Consider the following 20,194-nt stretch of genomic DNA (forward strand, 5'->3'; position numbering starts at 1 on the left):
GGCTGATGCCCTCAGGGGTCGGCGCGTTGGTGGTTCTTGGTGTTCGGGGCTGGGCGCTCAGGTATGTACCAGCTCACTCCCGGTGGCTACTTGGCGGGGCCTGGCGCCTGTTGCTCGGTCAGGCCTCTTCCAGCACGTAGGGGGCCCTACGGTTCACTCCGGCACAGCTGGCTGCCAGCAGAGCCGGCGGGCACGCCAGTGCAGCCCCCTCTGGCTTCTGCTCCGTGGCTGCTGGGTGACCCCTCATCTGGGGCTCTTCTCAGCTCTTCCCAGGAGGATGACACGGATGCCCCTCCGGTGGGCCTCCTTGAGCTCTCGCACTCTGGGGCTTCTGGATGTCTGGAGCCTGGATCTCCTCCATGCCTGCTTCATGCCCTGGGGGACAGGGCTATGGCCCTCTACACCCTCTAGCACAGCGGTCCCCAACCTTTTTTGCGCCACGGACCGGTTTATGCCCGACAATATTTTCATGGACCGGCCTTTAAAGTGTCGCGGCTAAATACAACAAAATAAAACTAGTACCGGTACCGAAAAAAAGAAGGTTTATTCATAACACACGTGAAAAGACCCAGGAAAACCGAGTAAACAATAAAAACAATAACAAAATAACGCTGAAAACCGATAAAAACCCTGAAAACTATACATTTCACACAATCATGTGACCATTTTTAACCCAACCAACCGTATTTCACAGCCAGCAGAGATAACACAGCTCATGTCTGGCTAACAAATAGGAAATTACCCTATGGTGTCATTTGTTAAATAAATAATTCATGTATTTTATTATCCTGAGTTAATCATATTAATCCTTCATTATGTGAAGGATTCTTTACATGATATTATTCATCAGTCTTGGTGTAGACAGCGAGAGCGAAATCTGCAGTGATGTTGGGTTCTTTGGTGGATGGGATGATCACATACTCTCCAGGTTCCAGACTGTGGAGTTCAATGAGATCTCGCTGAGTGCTGTAAGTCTTTTCTGCCTTCACAGGGCTGTTCCTCTGAAAGAAATCCTGTTGCAGGCGTCCTTGTGGGGTCTGGGAGAAATATGAAGGAATGTCTATGGTGGCGTCTCAGTGTACATTGTTATTAAAGTTATTAAAATGCTGAATTTACTGGTGTACTTTACACAGTCAAGTTTCATATATTTGTTATTGTTTGTACTTACCCCTGGCGGAATCTGTTAATTGGAAAATGGTAAGAATAACTTCATTAAACTGTTTCGGACGAACCAATTTCTATAGTGACTTTAAATAATGAATGCGAAATCAGCGAAGACCATTTTTTTAAATTATCAATGTCATTATTGTCTTACTAACTCAGCTGCTCAATTAGGTAAGTACTTTTGTCTTAATTACAGGATGATACAATTGTTTTAATAATTTAGTTTCTTGTCCTTCAGTATTCGGTTGCAATATTTAACAGTTATTTAAATTAAAGGAAGCACATTGAGAATGAATACCTTATAGATGGTAAGTCTAGTTCGGTGGAGGCTTATCTCTTTGCGATTTCCCTGATGAGGTTTCTGCATCAGGGAGAGCACGATGTTTTTGTCTCCCGGCTCCTTCTTGTCTATAACAGTCACTCGAATGCGATACTGAGGGTTTGTTGCAAAGGTGGCTACAGAGAGTGAGGAAACATTCATCTTGTTAGTTACATTTTAGAAATTTATTTCAAAAATTTGCACAGATAAAAGAAACATGTAATAACTATATTATTATTTTAGTGATAGTTAAAGTTTAGATAGGAATGAACTTGTCTTACAGTGTTTCACATTGCCACCTGCAGATGTCCCTGCTACCCAGCTGCCATCGTAAATCATGCAATTCCACTGACATTTTAAGTCTCCATCAAGAAAGTTAGGGGTCTCACAGCAGATGGATACGTAAGCAAAATAGGAACAGAAGTCCTCCATTTGCATCCTGACAGACGGATGAGCAGATAGAGATTTTTTAAAAAAAGGAAATAAAGATTAAATATCAACCAATAAGACGTATACTCTTTGGTATTGCATCAAAACGATATGATTTTGATTTTTTGTTTTTGAGTTCTTAAAAGCTTTTTTTAACTATTGAGAGTAATCAGTGTGCAAAATTTAGAATTTACCAGAACTCTCCGTCGTCACGGTCGAAACACTTTTTTTTTACTTCTGGACTTACTTTGTCCCACAAATCTGACCTGAGAACACAAAACAAATAAGTTAATGACAGACTTTAATACAGCAAAACAGATATATTTAATATACAAAAATATATGGCAAAGTCTAGTGCAGCATTTCTTTCTTGAGGTCGATAAATGTTTTCCACTGTGCTGAACACTCTCCTTTAATATGTGACAATGTTTGTCATTTTTTTCATTTGGCTGGAAGTTCTTGAGTTGTTATTCTTTATAATAGAAAGCATCCTCTGATCATCCACCACTATTGTTCTCTGTGGATGTCAGTTGTCAGTTGTGTAGGTGCAACGCTAGTACAAATTGTGTCATTGTCAGCAGTATTTGGACGTTTTATGTTGTTTAATTAAGTCAAGTACTTGTCGCTCCATTTTCCGTTCCACTCCCGTTTGCCCCATGGGTTCATGACTCGCACCAGTCGTACTTTGGAGTCATTTAATTCCACCTTCAGATGAAATAATGAAGTGAAGACATCAGGTATTGGAAATGCTTCAGTAATGGTATCACATTATCACATTCATTGATACTATCACAATTTTTGCAATTAAGTTTTCTTAGCTCTTGTTTTCACTCTTTCCCTATGCTGAATGCAAATTTCTAGGTTCATGGTTTACCTCAGTGACACCTGTGATGGAATATGCATGCCGCTTCACCAATCCAGTGTCAGCCGAAGGACCCTGAAAAAGACAGAACAAGGTTTGTTTTTTTAATCTATTGTTATTGATTTTTGTTGGGGGGGGGGGGGTGTCTGTGTTTTACCTCTTCGTAGGAAGTCCAGCAACAAATCAGTGATTGGCACCTAGTTGCTCTGTTTAATGTGAGCCAAAGATCACCATGGCCAGCTGAGTTCATCTCCTTCAGTTTGTAAGTCTGGTTTACACCTCCAGTGAAATCTTTGCAGGCCTCTGATGGAAACCCAGCATGCATGTCTGCATACGAGCCACAAACTCTGAAGGAGGCACCCAGAAGGAGAAACATTTTTAAATCAATGACATTCATATCAGAAATGTGACCTTCTAAACTGATTTACATGAAAGTGTGAGAGATGGTTATTTACTTGGCATATGCCTTCTCCAGCAGAGGAGCCCAGAACTCATTTCCACATTTCGAGGACACAAACAGTAACTGCTTTTTGATCGTTGGCAGATTGTCATCAATGACAACATCTACCCACTTTCCAAACCTCCAGAACTGAAACAGAGAGGACAGCTAAGAATCAATCAGAGGTGGCAAAAGTACCGAGATTCTGTACTTTGATCTAGATTAGATTTCTGTACTAGGAGTAAAGATACTAGTGTTAAAAAATACTCCAGTAAAGGTTGATGTACTGACTCCACTTCTTCACTTTCTTTTTAAAAGTAATAAAGTACAGGCTCTGAAATGTACCCAAAGTAAGAAAGTAAAATGTAGCTCTTTGGAGGACATTTCTAGGATAAGCTGAACAAGGAAAATACAAACACCTACATTTTTTGTTGCCTAGATTGTAGGCGTGACTTTGCCTACAATCTAGGGATTGAGATTCTGCATGTAGGGCCGAAAACCAGTTTTAACCCTCTCAAGGCAGGCGTTGCAGATTTGCAACAGTTAAAAACTAACAACCTGATTATCCCACATACATATTTTATGAGTTTTTTTTACTCAGAAGTACCACTGCAGGACTTGGTTGTGCATTAGCAACAAAAGGTTTAATTTGAGCCCGAGGGGGTTAATGGCTCAGAGTGGGGAAAACAACTCACAATAATTTCTATTAAGAGCTCCATTCAGTGATAGTTCAGGCTGTGGTGATTTCATCATCATCCATCCATGACAGTAAAGCAAACTAACCTGTTTATCCTGCACTGACCTGCAAAGTTTTTTCAAGCAACCTTTGAATAACACAGCAAATCTGCCTCAGCTTGTTTTTCAGCAGGTTTCACAGCATAAAAAAACACTGTTCCCCTTGTACTGGGGAAAGGGATTATCTTTCATGTGTTACTGTTTAAGCTCAAATCAGTTTGATGTTTGAAGGCTCGCAGTGACGTGAAACAATAACTCACCTCAAATATGTTAAAACAAAAGTAGCGAGGCTGTTTGGAAAATGTATGGAGTAGAAAGTATAGATATTTGTTTAAAATGTAGGGAGTAAAAGTAAAAAGTTGTCAGAAAAAGAAATACTCAAGTACAGATACCTGAAAATTCTAAGTACAGTAATAAAGTATTTGTACTTCGTTACTCACCACCTCTGGAATTATTAACCACAATGTGTTGTGTTTCTGTTTTGTGACAGTATTCTTTAGACACATTTATTAATCCTTTGTTACCCTGAAGTGAAATATTCCTGCATAGTTCTCAAAGGACTGGTCCATTGGCACAACTTGTGCCATCAGATTTTCTTGGAAGGTCAGCGCAGATATTGCAGACAAAAACCAGCAGTTACCTGTTAAAAGGAGGAAACTAATAGTTCTCCCAAGATGTGGAACATAGTTGTCATTGTCATTAGCTATAGGCAAGAAAGTTTTGCTTACCCACGTCGCCTTGTCCAAAGTCAAATCGTGACATACCATCTTTACTGAAAGCAGGCTGATCCTTCTTTCCTTGTTTTCTCAATAAATCCTTGAAAAGACAGTGGAGAAAAATATGCTGACAAGCATGTAAAAAGAATCTGTTTTCCTACTGTACAGAAACGCTAACTAACAATCCATCAGATTTGAAAGTGAAAGAAAAATAAATATAATTAAAATGATTTTACTGCTGGTCGAAGCCATTTCACTTCACTCTCCTGTGAGGGACTCATATCAGGCAGGTCACCCAAAGAAAGACCGTTTGGTGGGAACTCATTGTCCACAAACAGTTCTCGTTTCTGGAGGCAGTCAGCTTTTATCTGAGCGAAGTCCTGATTTTTGAACTTGGCAGGGTTGGAGGGGCTTCCCTCGCTGCCATCTGGGTAACGCAAGTTGACGAGACAAGTTTCAGATTTAGCCATGATGATGATGATGACGAAGTCTTCAGAGAGATTCTGGTGCAAGGAAAAAATAAATAAATTCAGAGACACAAAACTCTAATTTAAAGGTTTTGCTTGAAAGAACAGAGATTATTACCTGTGCACGGTGGCAAGCAATTGATTCTTCCTCGCAAGAGAAGCACCTTGGAATTGCCAAATTTGATATGTGCAGCATCTTATATTCACACTGTCTTACACAAGTTTGAAATCCCACCCCCAAAAATATAGATTAGCTATTATAGGCTGTGGCTGAGAGGAATGGGTTGGACAACAAAATAGATTTTCTCTGGAAAAAACAGGTGCAAAACCTGATATTTTGATTTCTTGTAATTTGCATATTGCTCCATCTGCTGAAATCCAGCATGGGTTTGGACATGTTCACACACAGTCAACAACCAGGCATGAAGTCTAACTTTCAATAATTTGCTGTGCTTACACTTGTATTAGAAAAAAAATTGTATATACATTCTTACCATGCACACTGTGGCATCAAATAATGTAGTGTTTTCATTTTAGCACAATATAACTGAATAAATAAATACAGTTTGTTTGTTTGCTTTTAGGAGAACATGTTAAAATATCATCTTCTTCAAAGGTGCTGCTGCTACTACATTATCCTGTTGAGTCTATCTTTCAGTTAAAATTATTAAATGTAATTAAAAACATTACCAGTAGTTATTTTTTTTCTTTCCAGCTGGTCACTCTGGGTTAATGTTTGTCTTATTTAGTAAATAGAAAAGGAAACTTGTATTGGTATTATGGCAGAAAAAAGGCTGAGGTAATGACAGTAAATTTTGGGGTTTGAAATCAAATAAAGGAAATTATATATTTATTTATTACATGTTGGGCATTGGTCCTACAAAAAGTTTTAGATGGCTGTTAGAAGTTGGGACAACTGTCATGAGCATTTTACCTTATTTCGTTAATGTGGTTGTGATATTTACCACTATCATATTCATGTTTTTGGAATAAGAGGCAGAAATATGAGGAGGAGTGTGTTAAAACTATTATTTCTGTTCCTCATTAAAACTGATGTTTTGACAAAACTGTTGGCTGAGTTACAGTGAGCAGATCAGTTTCCAGTGTTTCAATCATTTAACCACATTTCTACACAGTGATCAATACAAATAAATACATCTCAGTATGTCTTTTTCCAGCAGTGCCTACACAAAGAGTGATTGCTGCGTTTGTTTTTCTTGTACTTCACTTAAATATGGGGTGTGCATTTGGCCTGGAGTTTGAAACAAGCTCGCTCTTATCGTAGAGCTGTCACACACATTTTACCATGTTTTAACATGTTAGCGTAACAAAGGATGCCTGACATATTTCTTTGCTGCCCGAAGCTAATACCATATCATGTTCCCTGAAAATGTCGACTGAAAAAAACAAACAAGAAAATCTTATTTAGTTGAAGTGGTTGTGATTGTTACCTGTAGAAATGTTCATTTAGTTGGAATGAGAGAAGAAAATGAGAGAGAGAGTGTTGTGGTTGTGATAGTAATGTACAGTGATGTGTCTGTAAAAATGCAGATACTGTATAGGAATCCTGTACATCACCAAGTCTCAGGTTTTAGATGATGAGGTAATGCAATTTTAAGTTCTTGCTTTTGTAATAAAATACAATAAAGTTTATTATGAAATATTGTTAACTCATTCACTGCCATTGACGTCTATAGCCGTCAATTGCAGTGAATGAGTCAATGGGTTTAACTCATTCACTGCCAATGGCTGGCAGTGAATGAGTTAAATGTCGTCTTGATGCATGCTCAATCATCCAGGTAAGTAATTCTCCAAAAGTTGATTCTGTTCCTATGGACGTAGCATTTTCAGTGGGAGAAATGTTTCGTCACTCGTCCAAGTGACTTCTTCAGTCTCAGCTAACTGCAGGTTTCCACAATCTTATAAACATACATTTGCATAATGACTGAAACCAGCCCACTGAATGAACAATGGGCTGGGAGGTCAGTTCCTTGATCAATAATATGTAAATTCTTATGTCATGTCCATTGATCATGGTCATGAGAGGTGACCACTGATCATGGTCGCCTCTCATGACCACAATGGAGGCGTGCTGTGTATATATGCACAAGTTGGTAAATTAACTCTGGCTTCAATTGCACTCCTCATTACATATGGAATATGTAACGGAGTGGAGAGATAGTCTCAATATGATAGAGAACGTACGGTGATATTGTAATCTTGTGGTCCTCCTGTGAGGTAATCAACAATCCAGGACACAAGAGACGCATCAACCTGCAGCGAACTGAAGGTGATCCTGATGTAGCCTGAAAATAGGTCAGAGCTGGTCAAGGATGAGTCTTTCCAGCATCTTCATGACGTGAGAAGTCAGTGCAACAGGCTTGCAATCTTGGGGGTCTCCAGGATGTGGAGTCATTGGTACAGGAATGAGGCGTGACGTTTTCCACAGCACTAGGACCCTCTGCAGACAAAACTCCACAAAGCTGCGAGGCACAGGCCTTCCCATATGGAAAAGATATATATAAATCTTATAAAGTTTGTATCTGTCTTGTGTGAAACTTGTATGAAAAGCATGTAAGACTGAAAACAGATGTAAGATCCCTTGAAAAATTATATAATGAAACTTGTATGTTTTGGATACTTACTAAAACAATATATGAAAGTAATGAGAAAGTGGCCACTTTCATGAGTAATCACATATAAGTTTTTACTATTTCTTTTCCATATGGGTTGAGCTGTCTGCTGTGCCTCACCTCTGCTAATCTAAGTCATTGAACTGAGGGGTGTACTACAAAGGGAGATTAATGGGTTACTGAGGTATGTTTGGCCTAAAATCAGACTTCGAATGCCTCATGAAAGTGGTTCTTTTCTCCTGACTAGATCCCTATGGTAACATACAATTTGTTGAGCACATAACCTGCCCTGAACCAGGTAATATTCAGAGTTAACATGCATGTAAGCACCACAGTGTGGCTCAAGAGTTGGGTGTTTGCCTTGTAATCGGATTGTTGCCGGTTCGAGCCCCGGCTTGGACGGTCTCGGTCGTTGTGTCCTTGGGCAAGACACTTCACCCGTTGCCTACTGGTGGTGGTCAGAGGGCCCGGTGGCGCCAGTGTCTGTCAGTGCGCCCCAGGGTGGCTGTGGCTACAATGTAGCTGCCATCACCTGTGTGAATGGGTGGGTGACTGGATATGTAAAGCGCTTTGGGGTCCTTAGGGACTAGTAAAGCGCTATATAAATACAGACCATTTACCATTTTTACTTCAACAATGAATGAAAAAAATTTCAGTAACTCTTTTATTCATAGTACATAGCTGTGCTATCTAGATTATCTACTTAAGAGATTTTGAATGACCTGGTCACACTGTAAGGTCTCTGATTGGAGTAGACAATACTGCATTAACCTGTTATGTGCAGAAGAGGGAAATTAGGTATCAAACGCTGCCTTAGATTTGAAGATGCACAAATCCTGAAACAGAAAGCCTGGGCTAGAGACCAGTTTAAGAAAGTTGATGAGTGTTGTCATCAGGGATGGGAACTGATAATAATTTTCTGACTCTCATTCCGTTACAAATATTACGTATTGATTTAATTCCTTGCCGATACTCTTATCGGTTCTTAATACCCGCCTTTGAGAGTTACCACCAATACTAAGAAGCATATTGTCTGCACCGGTATTTTCCTCCTCTGACACACTAACAGATAAGTGGGACTGTTAGACAAGCAGACTTCTCAATTCCCATCACTATTTGTCATAATACACTTTATGTGGTGTTCTTTTTCAGGAGTTCAGAAGATAATCTATTTTATTATTATGCATTTAAATAGTTGGGTTGCAAAGCTCCCTGCCGGTGACTGATGCCCTCAGGGGTCGGTGCGTTGGTGGTTCTTGGTGTTCGGGGCTGGGCGCTCAGGTATGTACCAGCTCACTCCCGGTGGCTACTTGGCGGGGCCTGGCGCCTGTTGCTCGGTAAGGCCTCTTCCAGCACGTAGGGGGCCCTACGGTTCACTCTGGTACAGCTGGCTGCCAGCAGAGCCGGCGGGCACGCCAGTGCAGCCCCCTCTGGCTTCTGTTCCGTGGCTGCTGGGTGACCCCTCATCTGGGACTCTTCTCAGCTCTTCCCAGGAGGGTGACACGGATGCCCCTCCGGTGGGCCTCCTTGGGCTCTCGCACTCTGGGGCTTCTGGATGTCTGGAGCCTGGATCTCCTCCATGCCTGCTTCATGCCCTGGGGGACAGGGCTATGGCCCTCTACACCCTCTAGCAGACCGTTACATGGGAAAACCTTTTGAATACAAACGCGCTGATCCACACAGGTGTACACACGGGTGTTCACTGTCCATAGACATAAACTACACCTTTCTTGGCTGCTACCTCAAAACACATTGTGCGCTGTTGGTCCTGCATGCTGCACAACAATATTCAATATTTAGTATTTTCTGCTGTTTACACTTAGCTAGATTAATGCAATGGTGTTGTGTTTATTATGCTGCTCTCTCTTTTTTTTTGCTTGTTTTCTCTTCTTTTTCTCTCAACAGGTGATCCAGGAGATTTTTTTCTTTCTCTTTTTAAGTGCCCTTTCTCACTGTCCCTCTTCCCTTCTGTTTTTCTTTTCCTTCAACTTTCTTTCTCCCTTTCCTATCCCCCAGTCATGTCTGTAACAACTGAAAATAAAATAAAATAAATAATAACAACAGAGGTTGATAAAATGGACCAATACGGCAAGGCCGTGGTGATCCACTTAGTAAAGTAAATCCATTGGGCATCAACAACAACAATTCTGACGGCTAAAGAACCAAATGGGACAGAAAAAAAAAAGGATATATGAGGTGATATAAGGTGATATGAATGGGTTGAAGGGAAGTTAAGAACTGTTAAGAACTGTTTCTAAGAGACAACTTACACCAGGATGCTTTTTTTCATTAAGAGGGAAAAGGGGGAGCAGAAAGAAATACTTTTCTTTCTTATTCTCATGTGTTGTAGATAGTTCAGGAAGTTAAGTCGATGAAGCAGTTTTGGCTAAGTACTGTTTAGAATACCAGAATAGGGAGGGTGGTGTAGGTTTAAGTTTATTAGATAGATTCACATATATAAACAAGACAGTGTACATCACTGTCACAACAGTGTATGTTTTCATTCAAAGGCTTTATGGTTTTTCCTATAAGGGCGGGCCGGTCTCTAGTCAAAATGCCCGGACCGATTTTTTTGACCCAGTCCAGCCCTTTATGCAGCTCATCTGCACTCTGGAATTACCCACATCTTCCTACTCAGAAGGCAGAATTTCAGAGTTCCGAGTATAATCGAAAGCACAATGACTGCAGTTTCCTATGGCGTTATTTTTGTGCCACTATTCTGAGCGCACGTAAAAAATATTTTGAGCGCACGTAAAATAAGTTTGCAGGTGCAAGTGTTGCATTTTGAGGAGAAATTTATTTTGAGCGAAGAAAAGTTAAATTTGAATGAACAAAATTCATTGCTGCGTGCAAAAAATGTATTTCAGTGTTTGCTATTATCCATACACACACACAAAAGCAGCCCCTCTCGCTCAGTTTTTGCATTTGCGCTTGCTCGCAATGTGTTGCTTGCGCTCTCAACATTACTGCCCATGTGCGTTCAACTCTTTCTGTACACCGTTATATTTGTGCCACAAAACCAGCCAATCACAGACTTGGATGCAAAAAAATCTGATTGGCGGTTTTGGTCTCCAATCAGCTCAAAATGACGAAATGCAATATCTCAGAATGCATTTCGTCCAAAACTCAAACGAGGCAGTGGCTGAGGAACACAGAGTGGCGGAGTTTGAAATATTACTCTTCATGGGTCACAAAAGCATGTCTTCAGATGGATTTCAACCAGCTCACTTTGAGACACCTGAACAAAGTTCGAAACTGTGAGATAATTGAACTGATCAAGTCAGTTCTTGACAAATTTATTCTCACTTTGTGTTCAGAAAACCAATGATCAACACTGAACAATGTCTAATCCTAACCCTCGGCCTAAACCTAACTATAACCAAATCGTAACCCAAACAATAAAACCCCATTTTGACTCTCAAAAATGCCTTCAAACTTGTGGGGATGGGCATTTTGTCCCCATAAGTAAGTTTTAAGTCTGACATCATTAGCTGTTTCCGGGTCCAAACTTTTCTTCTGGTCCACTCTGCGGCATCGCTGAGAGTTAAAAACTGTCTAGTTTCTTTCATCTTTAACAAAATGATCAGTGTGGCTGCTCTACTAGGTGTAACAATTAAGTTTAACATCCAGACATCCATGAAAACAGAATTTATGAAGTTTAACAGAATTAGAAGTTAGGAGGGCATTAGCTCGCCTGTTTCCATCTAAACATAATATAGCATGTTCTGACTGAGAGATTTCTGAAAAAATTCAAACGTACAGCTCTGCTATCACTTCTGACATAAATGAAAGCAGAAAACTAAACAGCAGTGACTTTTGTAGGGTTACTAAAGTTGTACTAGCTGGTATATAAGGATGTGCTACGTGGTGGCTAGCTACACAGCTATAGTTAGCATAATGTGAAACTGGAGGATGGACGCTAACTGTTTTCCACTCAATAAAAGTTAATGTGAGGGTTCCTGATGGTTAGGGACAAATACAAACGCATGGCAGGATGCTGTGAACGGACCAAACTTCAGTTAAGAGAACCACCAAGTTAATCCATCCACAATATGAGGTTAGTCATTAATATACCGCTCCATGGGCTGGGCTGTAGTTACAGTGTAAGGTTTTAAAAACTGAGCTTTAAAACGTGCTGCCGATGAATAGAGGTAACATAAACCTAGAGAGGCTGACAAAATAAAACAACATAGCGCAATGGTGGGACACGGTTCCAGCAGCAGCCTCTGATGTTAACTGGCAGCCCTTTATAGACTGCTGCTAATTGGCCCTCAAGCCATAACATTATCTGGGGTTACATACTAAGCTAAACTAATAAACTACACAAGCTTTATTTATATCAAGTCAATACTGTTGGTGCAGTGTGTAATTTTCCAGCTTTTCTTTTTATACCTTATAAATATTTTCCTTATGGCAGCACAGTGTGTGTAACGGTTTATAGTGAGGATTTCTTAATGTTGCAAATAATATTCTCTATTGAGTTTTTCTATTAAAATTTATATTACGTAGAAGAAGAAAAAAACAAGAACAAACAGAGTCAGAGCTGAAAAATCATCATGTTTTATTTTCTTATTTTTTCTGAACCCCAATTTAGAGTCACCAGTGAAGATGCGTGTCTTTGGATTGTGGGAAGAAGCCCGAGTCCTCAGAAGGGGAGAACATTCAAAGTCCACACAGAAGATCAGGTGATTAAACCAGGAACCTTATCCACTGCATCACCACATCACTTCTTCAAACTAACTCCCAGTGTCCACAGAACTTATTCTTTTAAATAATTATTATTCTGTTTTATAGAAATTGATGAACCTGGCCAACTATCAGTAGCATTAGCATTGTACATTTTAATCATTTAGCCTATTATTTCTTTTAGGATAAAGTCATGTTATTTATCAGTATTTATGTTATCTGTGTAAAAATGCACTACATGGCTGCTTTTGCCTGTGCAGGCTGTGAAATAAATAGAAATGCCCAGCAAAAAATTATATTGGAAGTATTCTAGACCAGCGGCCCGCAACCTTTTTTTGCACCAAGGACCGGTTTATGTCCAACAATATTTTAACAGACTGGCCTGGATGAATACAACAAAATAAAACCAGTACCAGTTCCAAAAAAGAGATTTATTCATAAGATACGGGAAAAGACCCAGGGAAACCTAGTTAACGATAAAAACAATTTAAAAAATAACTATAAAAACCCTGAAAACCATAAATTTCACACCTGAGCCTCAACTATCGTGGCCCAGTACCAAACGACTCACGGACCAGTACCAGTCCATGGCCCGGGGGTTGGGGACCGCTTTTCGAGACAACCCTGACAGTATGAATCATGTGACCATTTTTAACCCAACCACCCATATTTCACCACTAGCAGAGATAACACAGCTCATGTCTGGCTAACAAATAGGAAATTACCCTATGGTGTCATTTGTTAAATAAATAATTCATGTATTTTATTATCCTGAGTTAATCATATTAATCCTTCATTATGTGAAGGATTCTTTACATGATATTATTCATCAGTCTTGGTGTAGACAGCGAGAGCGAAATCTGCAGTGATGTTGGGTTCTTTGGTGGATGGGATGATCACATACTCTCCAGGTTCCAGACTGTGGAGTTCAATGTGATCTCGCTCAGACCTGTAAGTCTTTTCTGCCTTCACAGGGCTGTTCCTCTGAAAGAAATCCTGTTGCAGGCGTCGTTTTGGAGTCTGGCAGAAATATAAAGGAATATCTATAGTGAAAAACTCTCCTGAGTCTCAGTGTACATTGTTATTAAAGTTATTAAAATGCTGAATTTACTTTCGGTGCACAGTCAAAGTTTCATATATTTGTTATTGTTTGCACTTACCCCTGATGGAATCTGTTAATTGGAAAATGGTAAGAATAACTTCATTAAACTGTTTCACAGGAACCATTTTCCATAGTAACTTTAATGAATGTGAAATCAGCAAAGACATTTTTTCATTATTATTGTCTTACTAACTCAGCTGCTCAATTAGGTAAGTACTCATGTCTTCATAACAGGGTGATACAATTATTTTAAAGATTTGGTTTCTTGTCCTTCAGTATTCAGTTGCAGTATTTAACAATTATTTAAATTAAAGGAAGCACATTGAGAATGAATACCTTATAGATGGTAAGTCTAGTTCGGTGGAGGCGTATCTCATTGCGATTTCCCTGCTGAGGTTTCTGCATCAGGGAGAGCACGATGTTTTTGTCTCCCGGCTCCTTCTTGTCTATAACAGTCACTTGAATGCGATACTGAGGGTTTGTTGCAAAGGTGGCTACAGAGAGTGAGGAAACATTCATCTTGTTAATTACATTTTAGAAATTTATGGTGGGTTTTGTGTTTGCACAGATAAAATAAATATGTAAAAACTATATTATTATTTTAGTGATAGTTAAAGTTTAGATAGGAGTGAACTTGTCTTACAGTGTTTCACATTGCCACCTGCAGATTTCCCTGCTACCCAGCTGCCATCGTAAATCATGCAATTCCACTGACATTTTAAGTCTCCATCAAGAAAGTTAGGGGTCTCACAGCAGATGGATACGTAAGCAAAATAGGAACAGAAGTCCTCCATTTGCATCCTGGCAGACAGATGAGCAGATAGAGATTTAAAATATATATATATATATATATATATACATAAAATATCAACCAATAAATAATAAGATGTAAACTCTTTGGTAATGCATCAAAATGATCATATGATTTTTTGTTTTTGAGTTTTTAAAAGCTTTTTTAAAATATTGAGAGTAATCAGTGTGCAAAATTTAGAATTTACCAGAACTCTCCGTCGTCATGGTTGAAACACTTTTTTCGAACTTCTGGACTTACTTTGTCCCACAAATCTGACCTGAGAACACGAAACAAATAAGTTAATGACAGACTTTAATGCTGCAAAACAGATATATTTTATATACTATATATATATATATACTACACATACAGCATTTCTGTTCTTGAGGTCGATAGATATTTTGCACTGTGCTGAAAACTCCCCTTCAATATGTGAGAGTGTTTGTCACTGTTTTTAATTTGGCTGGAAGTTCATAAGTTGTTCTTCTTTATATTAGAAAGCATCCTGTGATCATCCACCGCTATTGTTCTCTGTGGATGTCTGGCCATTTTCATTTTGCACAGCATACCTATGTTTTCTCTCTCTCTCTTTTGTTGACCACTTATTGTTCCAGCTATACTGTTTATCTTATGTTTAGAAATTCTTGAACTGCCTGTTGTAGGTTTGCATACACAGCTTCTGATTAAATTATAATTACTATTTTTTTTTTCAGTTTTATGTCTGTCTATTTATCATAACACTGTGAGTTGATTATGTGTAGGTGCAACGCTAGTACAAATTGTGTCATTGTCAGCGATATATGGACGTTGTTTGTTGTTTAATTAAGTCAAGTACTTGTCGCTCCATTTTCCGTTCCACTCCTGTTGGCCCCATGGGTTCATGACTCGCACCAGTCGTACTTTGGAGCCGTTTAATTCCACCTTCAGATGAAATAATGAAGTGAAGACATCAGGTATTGGAAATGCTTCAGTAATGGTATCACATTATCACATTCATTGATACTATCAAAATTTTTGCAATTAAGTTTTCTTGGCTCTTGTTTTCACTCTTTTCCTATGCTGAATGCAAATTTCTAGCTCCTTGGTTTACCTTAGTGACACCTGTGATGGAATAGGCATGGCCATTCACCAATCCAGTGTCAGAGACCAAAGCACCCTGAAAAAGACAGAACAAGGGTTGTTTTTTTTAAATCTATTGTTATTGATTTTTGTTGGGGGTTTTTTGTTTGTCTGTGTTTTACCTCTTCGTGGTAAGTCCAACAACAAATCAGTGATTGGCACCTAGTTGCTCTGTTTAATGTGAGCCAAAGATCACCATGGCCAGCTGAGTTCATCTCCGTCAGGTTATAAGTCTGGTTTACACCTCCAGTGAAATCTTTGCAGGCCTCTGATGGAAACCCAGCATGCATGTCTGCATACGAGCCACAAACTCTGAAGGAGGCACCCAGAAGGAGAAACATTTTTAAATCAATGACATTCATATCAGAAATGTGACCTTCTAAACTGATTTACATGAAAGTGTGAGAGATGATTATTTACTTGGCATATGCCTTCTCCAGCAGAGGAGCCCAGAACTCATTTCCACATTTCGAGGACACAAACAGTAACTGCTTTTTGATCGTTGGCAGATTGTCATCAATGACAACATCTACCCACTTTCCAAACCTCCAGAACTGAAACAGAGAGGACAGCTAAGAATCAATCAGAGGTGGCAAAAGTACCGAGATTCTGTACTTTGATCTAGATTAGATTTCTGTACTAGGAGTAAAGATACTAGTGTTAAAAAATACTCCAGTAAAGGTTGATGTACTGACTCCACTTCTTCACTTTCTTTTTAAAAGTAATAAAGTACAGGCTCTGAAATGTACCCAAAGTAAGAAAGTAAAATGTAGCTCTTTGGAGGACATTTCTAGGATAAGCTGAACATCAGCAGAGAAACAGAAGGAAAATACAAACACCTACAATTTTTGTTGCCTAGATTTCGGCGTGACTTTGCCTCTAAACAGAAAATAAGTCGGCAAGAGGTTAAAGTGAGATTCAGCATGTAGGGCAGGGGTGGGCAACTCCCGGCCTCAAGGGCCGGTGTCCCTGCAGGTTTTAGATGAATCCTTGAACCAACACAGCTGATTTAAATGGCTAAATTAGCTCCTGCAGTTCTCCAGAGGCCTGGTAACGAACTAATCATGTGATTCAGGTGTGTTGACCCAAGGTGAGATCTAAAACCTGCAGGACACCGGCCCTCGGGGCCTGGAATTGCCCACCCCTGATGTAGGGCCTAAAATCAGTTTTAATGGCTCAGAGTGGAGAAAAGAATCACAACTCACAATAATTTCTATTAAGAGCTCCATTCAGTGATAGTTCAGGCTGTGGTGATTTGATCATCATCCATCCATGACAGTAAAGCAAACTAACCTGTTTATCCTGCACTGACCTGCAAAGTTTTTTCAAGCCACCTTTGAATAACACAGCAAATCTGCCTCAGCTTGTTTTTCAGCAGGTTTCACAGCATAAAAAAACACTGTTCCCCTTGTACTGGGGAAAGGGATTATCTTTCATGTGTTACTGTTTAAGCTCAAATCAGTTTGATGTTTGAATGGTAAATGGCCTTTATTTGTATAGCGCTTTACTAGTCTCTAAGGACTCCAAAGCGCTTTACACATTCAGTCATCCACCCATTCACACACAGGTGATGGCAAGCTACATTGTAGCCACAGCTGCCCTGGGCGCACTGACAGAGGCGAGGCTGCCGGACACTGGCGCCACCAGGCCCTCTGACCACCACCAGTAGGCAACGGGTGAAGTCTCTTGCCCAAGGACACAATGACCAAGACTGTCGGAGCCAGGGCTCGAACTGGCAACCTTCCACTTATAAGATGAACGGCCAACTCTTGAGCCACAATCACCAAGACTTGCAGTGACGTGAAACAATTACTCACCTCAAATATGTTAAAACAAAAGTAGCGAGGCTGTTTGGAAAATGTATGGAGTAGAAAGTATAGATATTTGTTTAAAATGTAGGGAGTAAAAGTAAAAAGTTGTCAGAAAAAGAAATACTCAAGTACAGATACCTAAAAATTCTAAGTACAGTAATAAAGTATTTGTACTTCGTTACTCACCACCTCTGGAATTATTAACCACAATGTGTTGTGTTTCTGTTTTGTGACAGTATTCTTTAGACACATTTATTAATCCTTTGTTACCCTGAAGTGAAATATTCCTGCATAGTTCTCAAAGGACTGGTCCATTGGCACAACTTGTGCCATCAGATTTTCTTGGAAGGTCAGCGCAGATATTGCAGACAAAAACCAGCAGTTACCTGTTAAAAGGAGGAAACTAATAGTTCTCCCAAGATGTGGAACATACTTGTCATTGTCATTAGCTATAGGCAAGAAAGTTTTGCTTACCCACGTCGCCTTGTCCAAAGTCAAATCGTGACATACCATCTTTACTGAAAGCAGGCTGATCCTTCTTTCCTTGTTTTCTCAATAAATCCTTGAAAAGACAGTGGAGAAAAATATGCTGACAAGCATGTAAAAAGAATCTGTTTTCCTACTGTACAGAAACGCTAACTAACAATCCATCAGATTTCGAAGTGAAAGAAAAATAAATATAATTAAAAGGATTTTACTGCTGGTCGAAGCCATTTCACTTTACTCTCCTGTGAGGAACTCATATCAGGCAGGTCACCCAAAGAAAGACCGTTTGGTGGGAACTCATTGTCCACAAACAGTTCTCCTTTCCGGAGGCAGTCAGCTTTTATCTGAGCGAAGTCCTGATTTTTGAACTTGGCAGGGTTGGAGGGGCTTCCCTCGCTGCCATCCTGGTAATGCAAGTTGACGAGACAAGTTTTAGATTTAGCCATGATGATGATCAAAGTCTTCCGACAGATTCTGGTGCAAGGAAAATAATAATAATTCAGAGACACCTAACTCCGTGTGAGAGCTATCATTGAAAGGAACAGAGATTATTACCTGTGCACGGTGACAACCAACTGATCCCTCCTTGAAATTGCAAGATGTGACATGTGCAGCACACACCCTCTTTTATATATTGACAATGTAATACATAAGACTGGAGTCCCAACCCTAAACATGTAGATTGGATATAATGTAAAAAAAAAAAAAAAAGATAGAAAGGCCTCACTCTGAGCCTGCTGTTTTGTCAGATTTGATGAATTTCCACAAATCTATGTGGCAGACATGTTAAAGACCAGTTAGCTGATGCCCTTGGCCCTCTCGCTAGCCATCTCTCGCCCACTGTAAGAAACCTCGGAGTGTTCCTGGATGGCTCTTTTAAACTTGAGAAACAGGTGTCCACTGTGGTAAAAAACAGCTTTTACCAGTTGCGTCAGATTTCCAAAGCAAAGCCATTGGACTACAGGGAGTGCAGAATTATTAGGCAAGTTGTATTTTTGAGGAATAACTTTATTATTGAACAACAACCATGTTCTCAATGAACCCCAAAAAACTCATTAATATCAAAGCTGAATGTTTTTGGAAGTAGTTTTTAGTTTGTTTTTAGTTTTAGCTATGTTAGGGGGATATCTGTGTGTGCAGGTGACTATTACTGTGCATAATTATTAGGCAACTTAACAAAAAACAAATATATACCCATTTCAATTATTTATTTTTACCAGTGAAACCAATATAACATGTCCACATTCACAAATATACATTTCTGACATTCAAAAACAAAACAAAAACAAATCAGCGACCAATATAGCCACCTTTCTTTGCAAGGACACTCAAAAGCCTGCCATCCATGGATTCTGTCAGTGTTTTGATCTGTTCACCATCAACATTGCGTGCAGCAGCAACCACAGCCTCCCAGACACTGTTCAGAGAGGTGTACTGTTTTCCCTCCTTGTAAATCTCACATTTGATGATGGACCACAGGTTCTCAATGGGGTTCAGATCAGGTGAACAAGGAGGCCATGTCATTAGTTTTTCTTCTTTTATACCCTTTCTTGCCAGCCACGCTGTGGAGTACTTGGACGCGTGTGGTGGAGCATTGTCCTGCATGAAAATCATGTTTTTCTTGAAGGATGCAGACTTCTTCCTGTACCACTGCTTGAAGAAGGTGTCTTCCAGAAACTGGCAGTAGGACTGGGAGTTGAGCTTGACTCCATCCTCAACCCGAAAAGGCCCCACAAGCTCATCTTTGATGATACCAGCCCAAACCAGTACTCCACCTCCACCTTGCTGGCGTCTGAGTCGGACTGGAGCTCTCTGCCCTTTACCAATCCAGCCACGGGCCCATCCATCTGGCCCATCAAGACTCACTCTCATTTCATCAGTCCATAAAACCTTAGAAAAATCAGTCTTGAGATATTTCTTGGCCCAGTCGTGACGTTTCAGCTTGTGTGTCTTGTTCAGTGGTGGTCGTCTTTCAGCCTTTCTTACCTTGGCCATGTCTCTGAGTATTGCACACCTTGTGCTTTTGGGCACTCCAGTGATGTTGCAGCTCTGAAATATGGCCAAACTGGTGGCAAGTGGCATCTTGGCAGCTGCACGCTTGACTTTTCTCAGTTCATGGGCAGTTATTTTGCGCCTTGGTTTTTCCACACGCTTCTTGCGACCCTGTTGACTATTTTGAATGAAACGCTTGATTGTTCGATGATCAGGCTTCAGAAGCTTTGCAATTTTGAGACTGCTGCATCCCTCTGCAAGATATCTCACTATTTTTGACTTTTCTGTGCCTGTCAAGTCCTTCTTTTGACCCATTTTGCCAAAGGAAAGGACGTTGCCTAATAATTATGCACACCTGATATAGGGTGTTGATGTCATTAGACCACACCCCTTCTCATTACAGAGATGCACATCACCTAATATGCTTAATTGGTAGTAGAC

The 20,194-nt window shown here is 40.0% G+C and overlaps 2 protein-coding genes across 4 annotated transcripts; both read right to left on the minus strand.

Moving 5' to 3' along the window:
* Positions 1-525: 525 nt before the first annotated feature.
* On the minus strand, positions 526-5,301 carry LOC146700312 (calpain-1 catalytic subunit-like). The gene is made up of 13 exons (XM_085470476.1): positions 5,250-5,301; positions 4,901-5,167; positions 4,677-4,764; positions 4,473-4,588; positions 3,230-3,363; positions 2,932-3,121; positions 2,787-2,849; positions 2,532-2,617; positions 2,107-2,178; positions 1,765-1,922; positions 1,463-1,620; positions 1,169-1,180; positions 526-1,037 (listed from the first exon to the last, which is right to left on the minus strand). The coding sequence occupies exons 2-13, from the start codon at positions 5,132-5,134 to the stop codon at positions 840-842; spliced, it is 1,509 nt and encodes a 502-aa protein (XP_085326602.1). The 5' UTR covers positions 5,135-5,167; positions 5,250-5,301; the 3' UTR covers positions 526-839.
* Positions 5,302-12,301: 7,000 nt separating this feature from the next.
* Positions 12,302-18,440, minus strand: LOC146700313 (calpain-8-like). Of its 3 annotated transcripts, XM_085470480.1 has the most exons (13): positions 18,317-18,440; positions 17,974-18,235; positions 17,750-17,837; positions 17,546-17,661; positions 15,885-16,018; positions 15,587-15,776; positions 15,436-15,501; positions 15,181-15,266; positions 14,551-14,622; positions 14,196-14,353; positions 13,889-14,046; positions 13,611-13,622; positions 12,302-13,470 (listed from the first exon to the last, which is right to left on the minus strand). In XM_085470480.1, exons 1-13 carry the CDS (start codon positions 18,436-18,438, stop codon positions 13,273-13,275), a joined length of 1,662 nt encoding a protein of 553 aa, XP_085326606.1. In that variant the 5' UTR covers positions 18,439-18,440; the 3' UTR covers positions 12,302-13,272. The 3 variants fall into 3 exon arrangements, with proteins under 3 accessions (XP_085326606.1, XP_085326604.1, XP_085326605.1); XM_085470478.1 differs by lacking the exon at positions 18,317-18,440 and having other exon boundaries at positions 17,974-18,302; XM_085470479.1 differs by lacking the exons at positions 13,611-13,622; positions 18,317-18,440 and having other exon boundaries at positions 17,974-18,302.
* Between the last annotated feature and the right edge of the window lie 1,754 nt (positions 18,441-20,194).

The sequence above is a fragment of the Copadichromis virginalis genome, linkage group LG10 (genome assembly GCF_057382275.1).
Source record: "Copadichromis virginalis isolate Kocher_CV1m ecotype Utaka linkage group LG10, C_Virginalis_male_GT1.1, whole genome shotgun sequence".
Lineage (NCBI taxonomy): Eukaryota > Metazoa > Chordata > Actinopteri > Cichliformes > Cichlidae > Copadichromis > Copadichromis virginalis.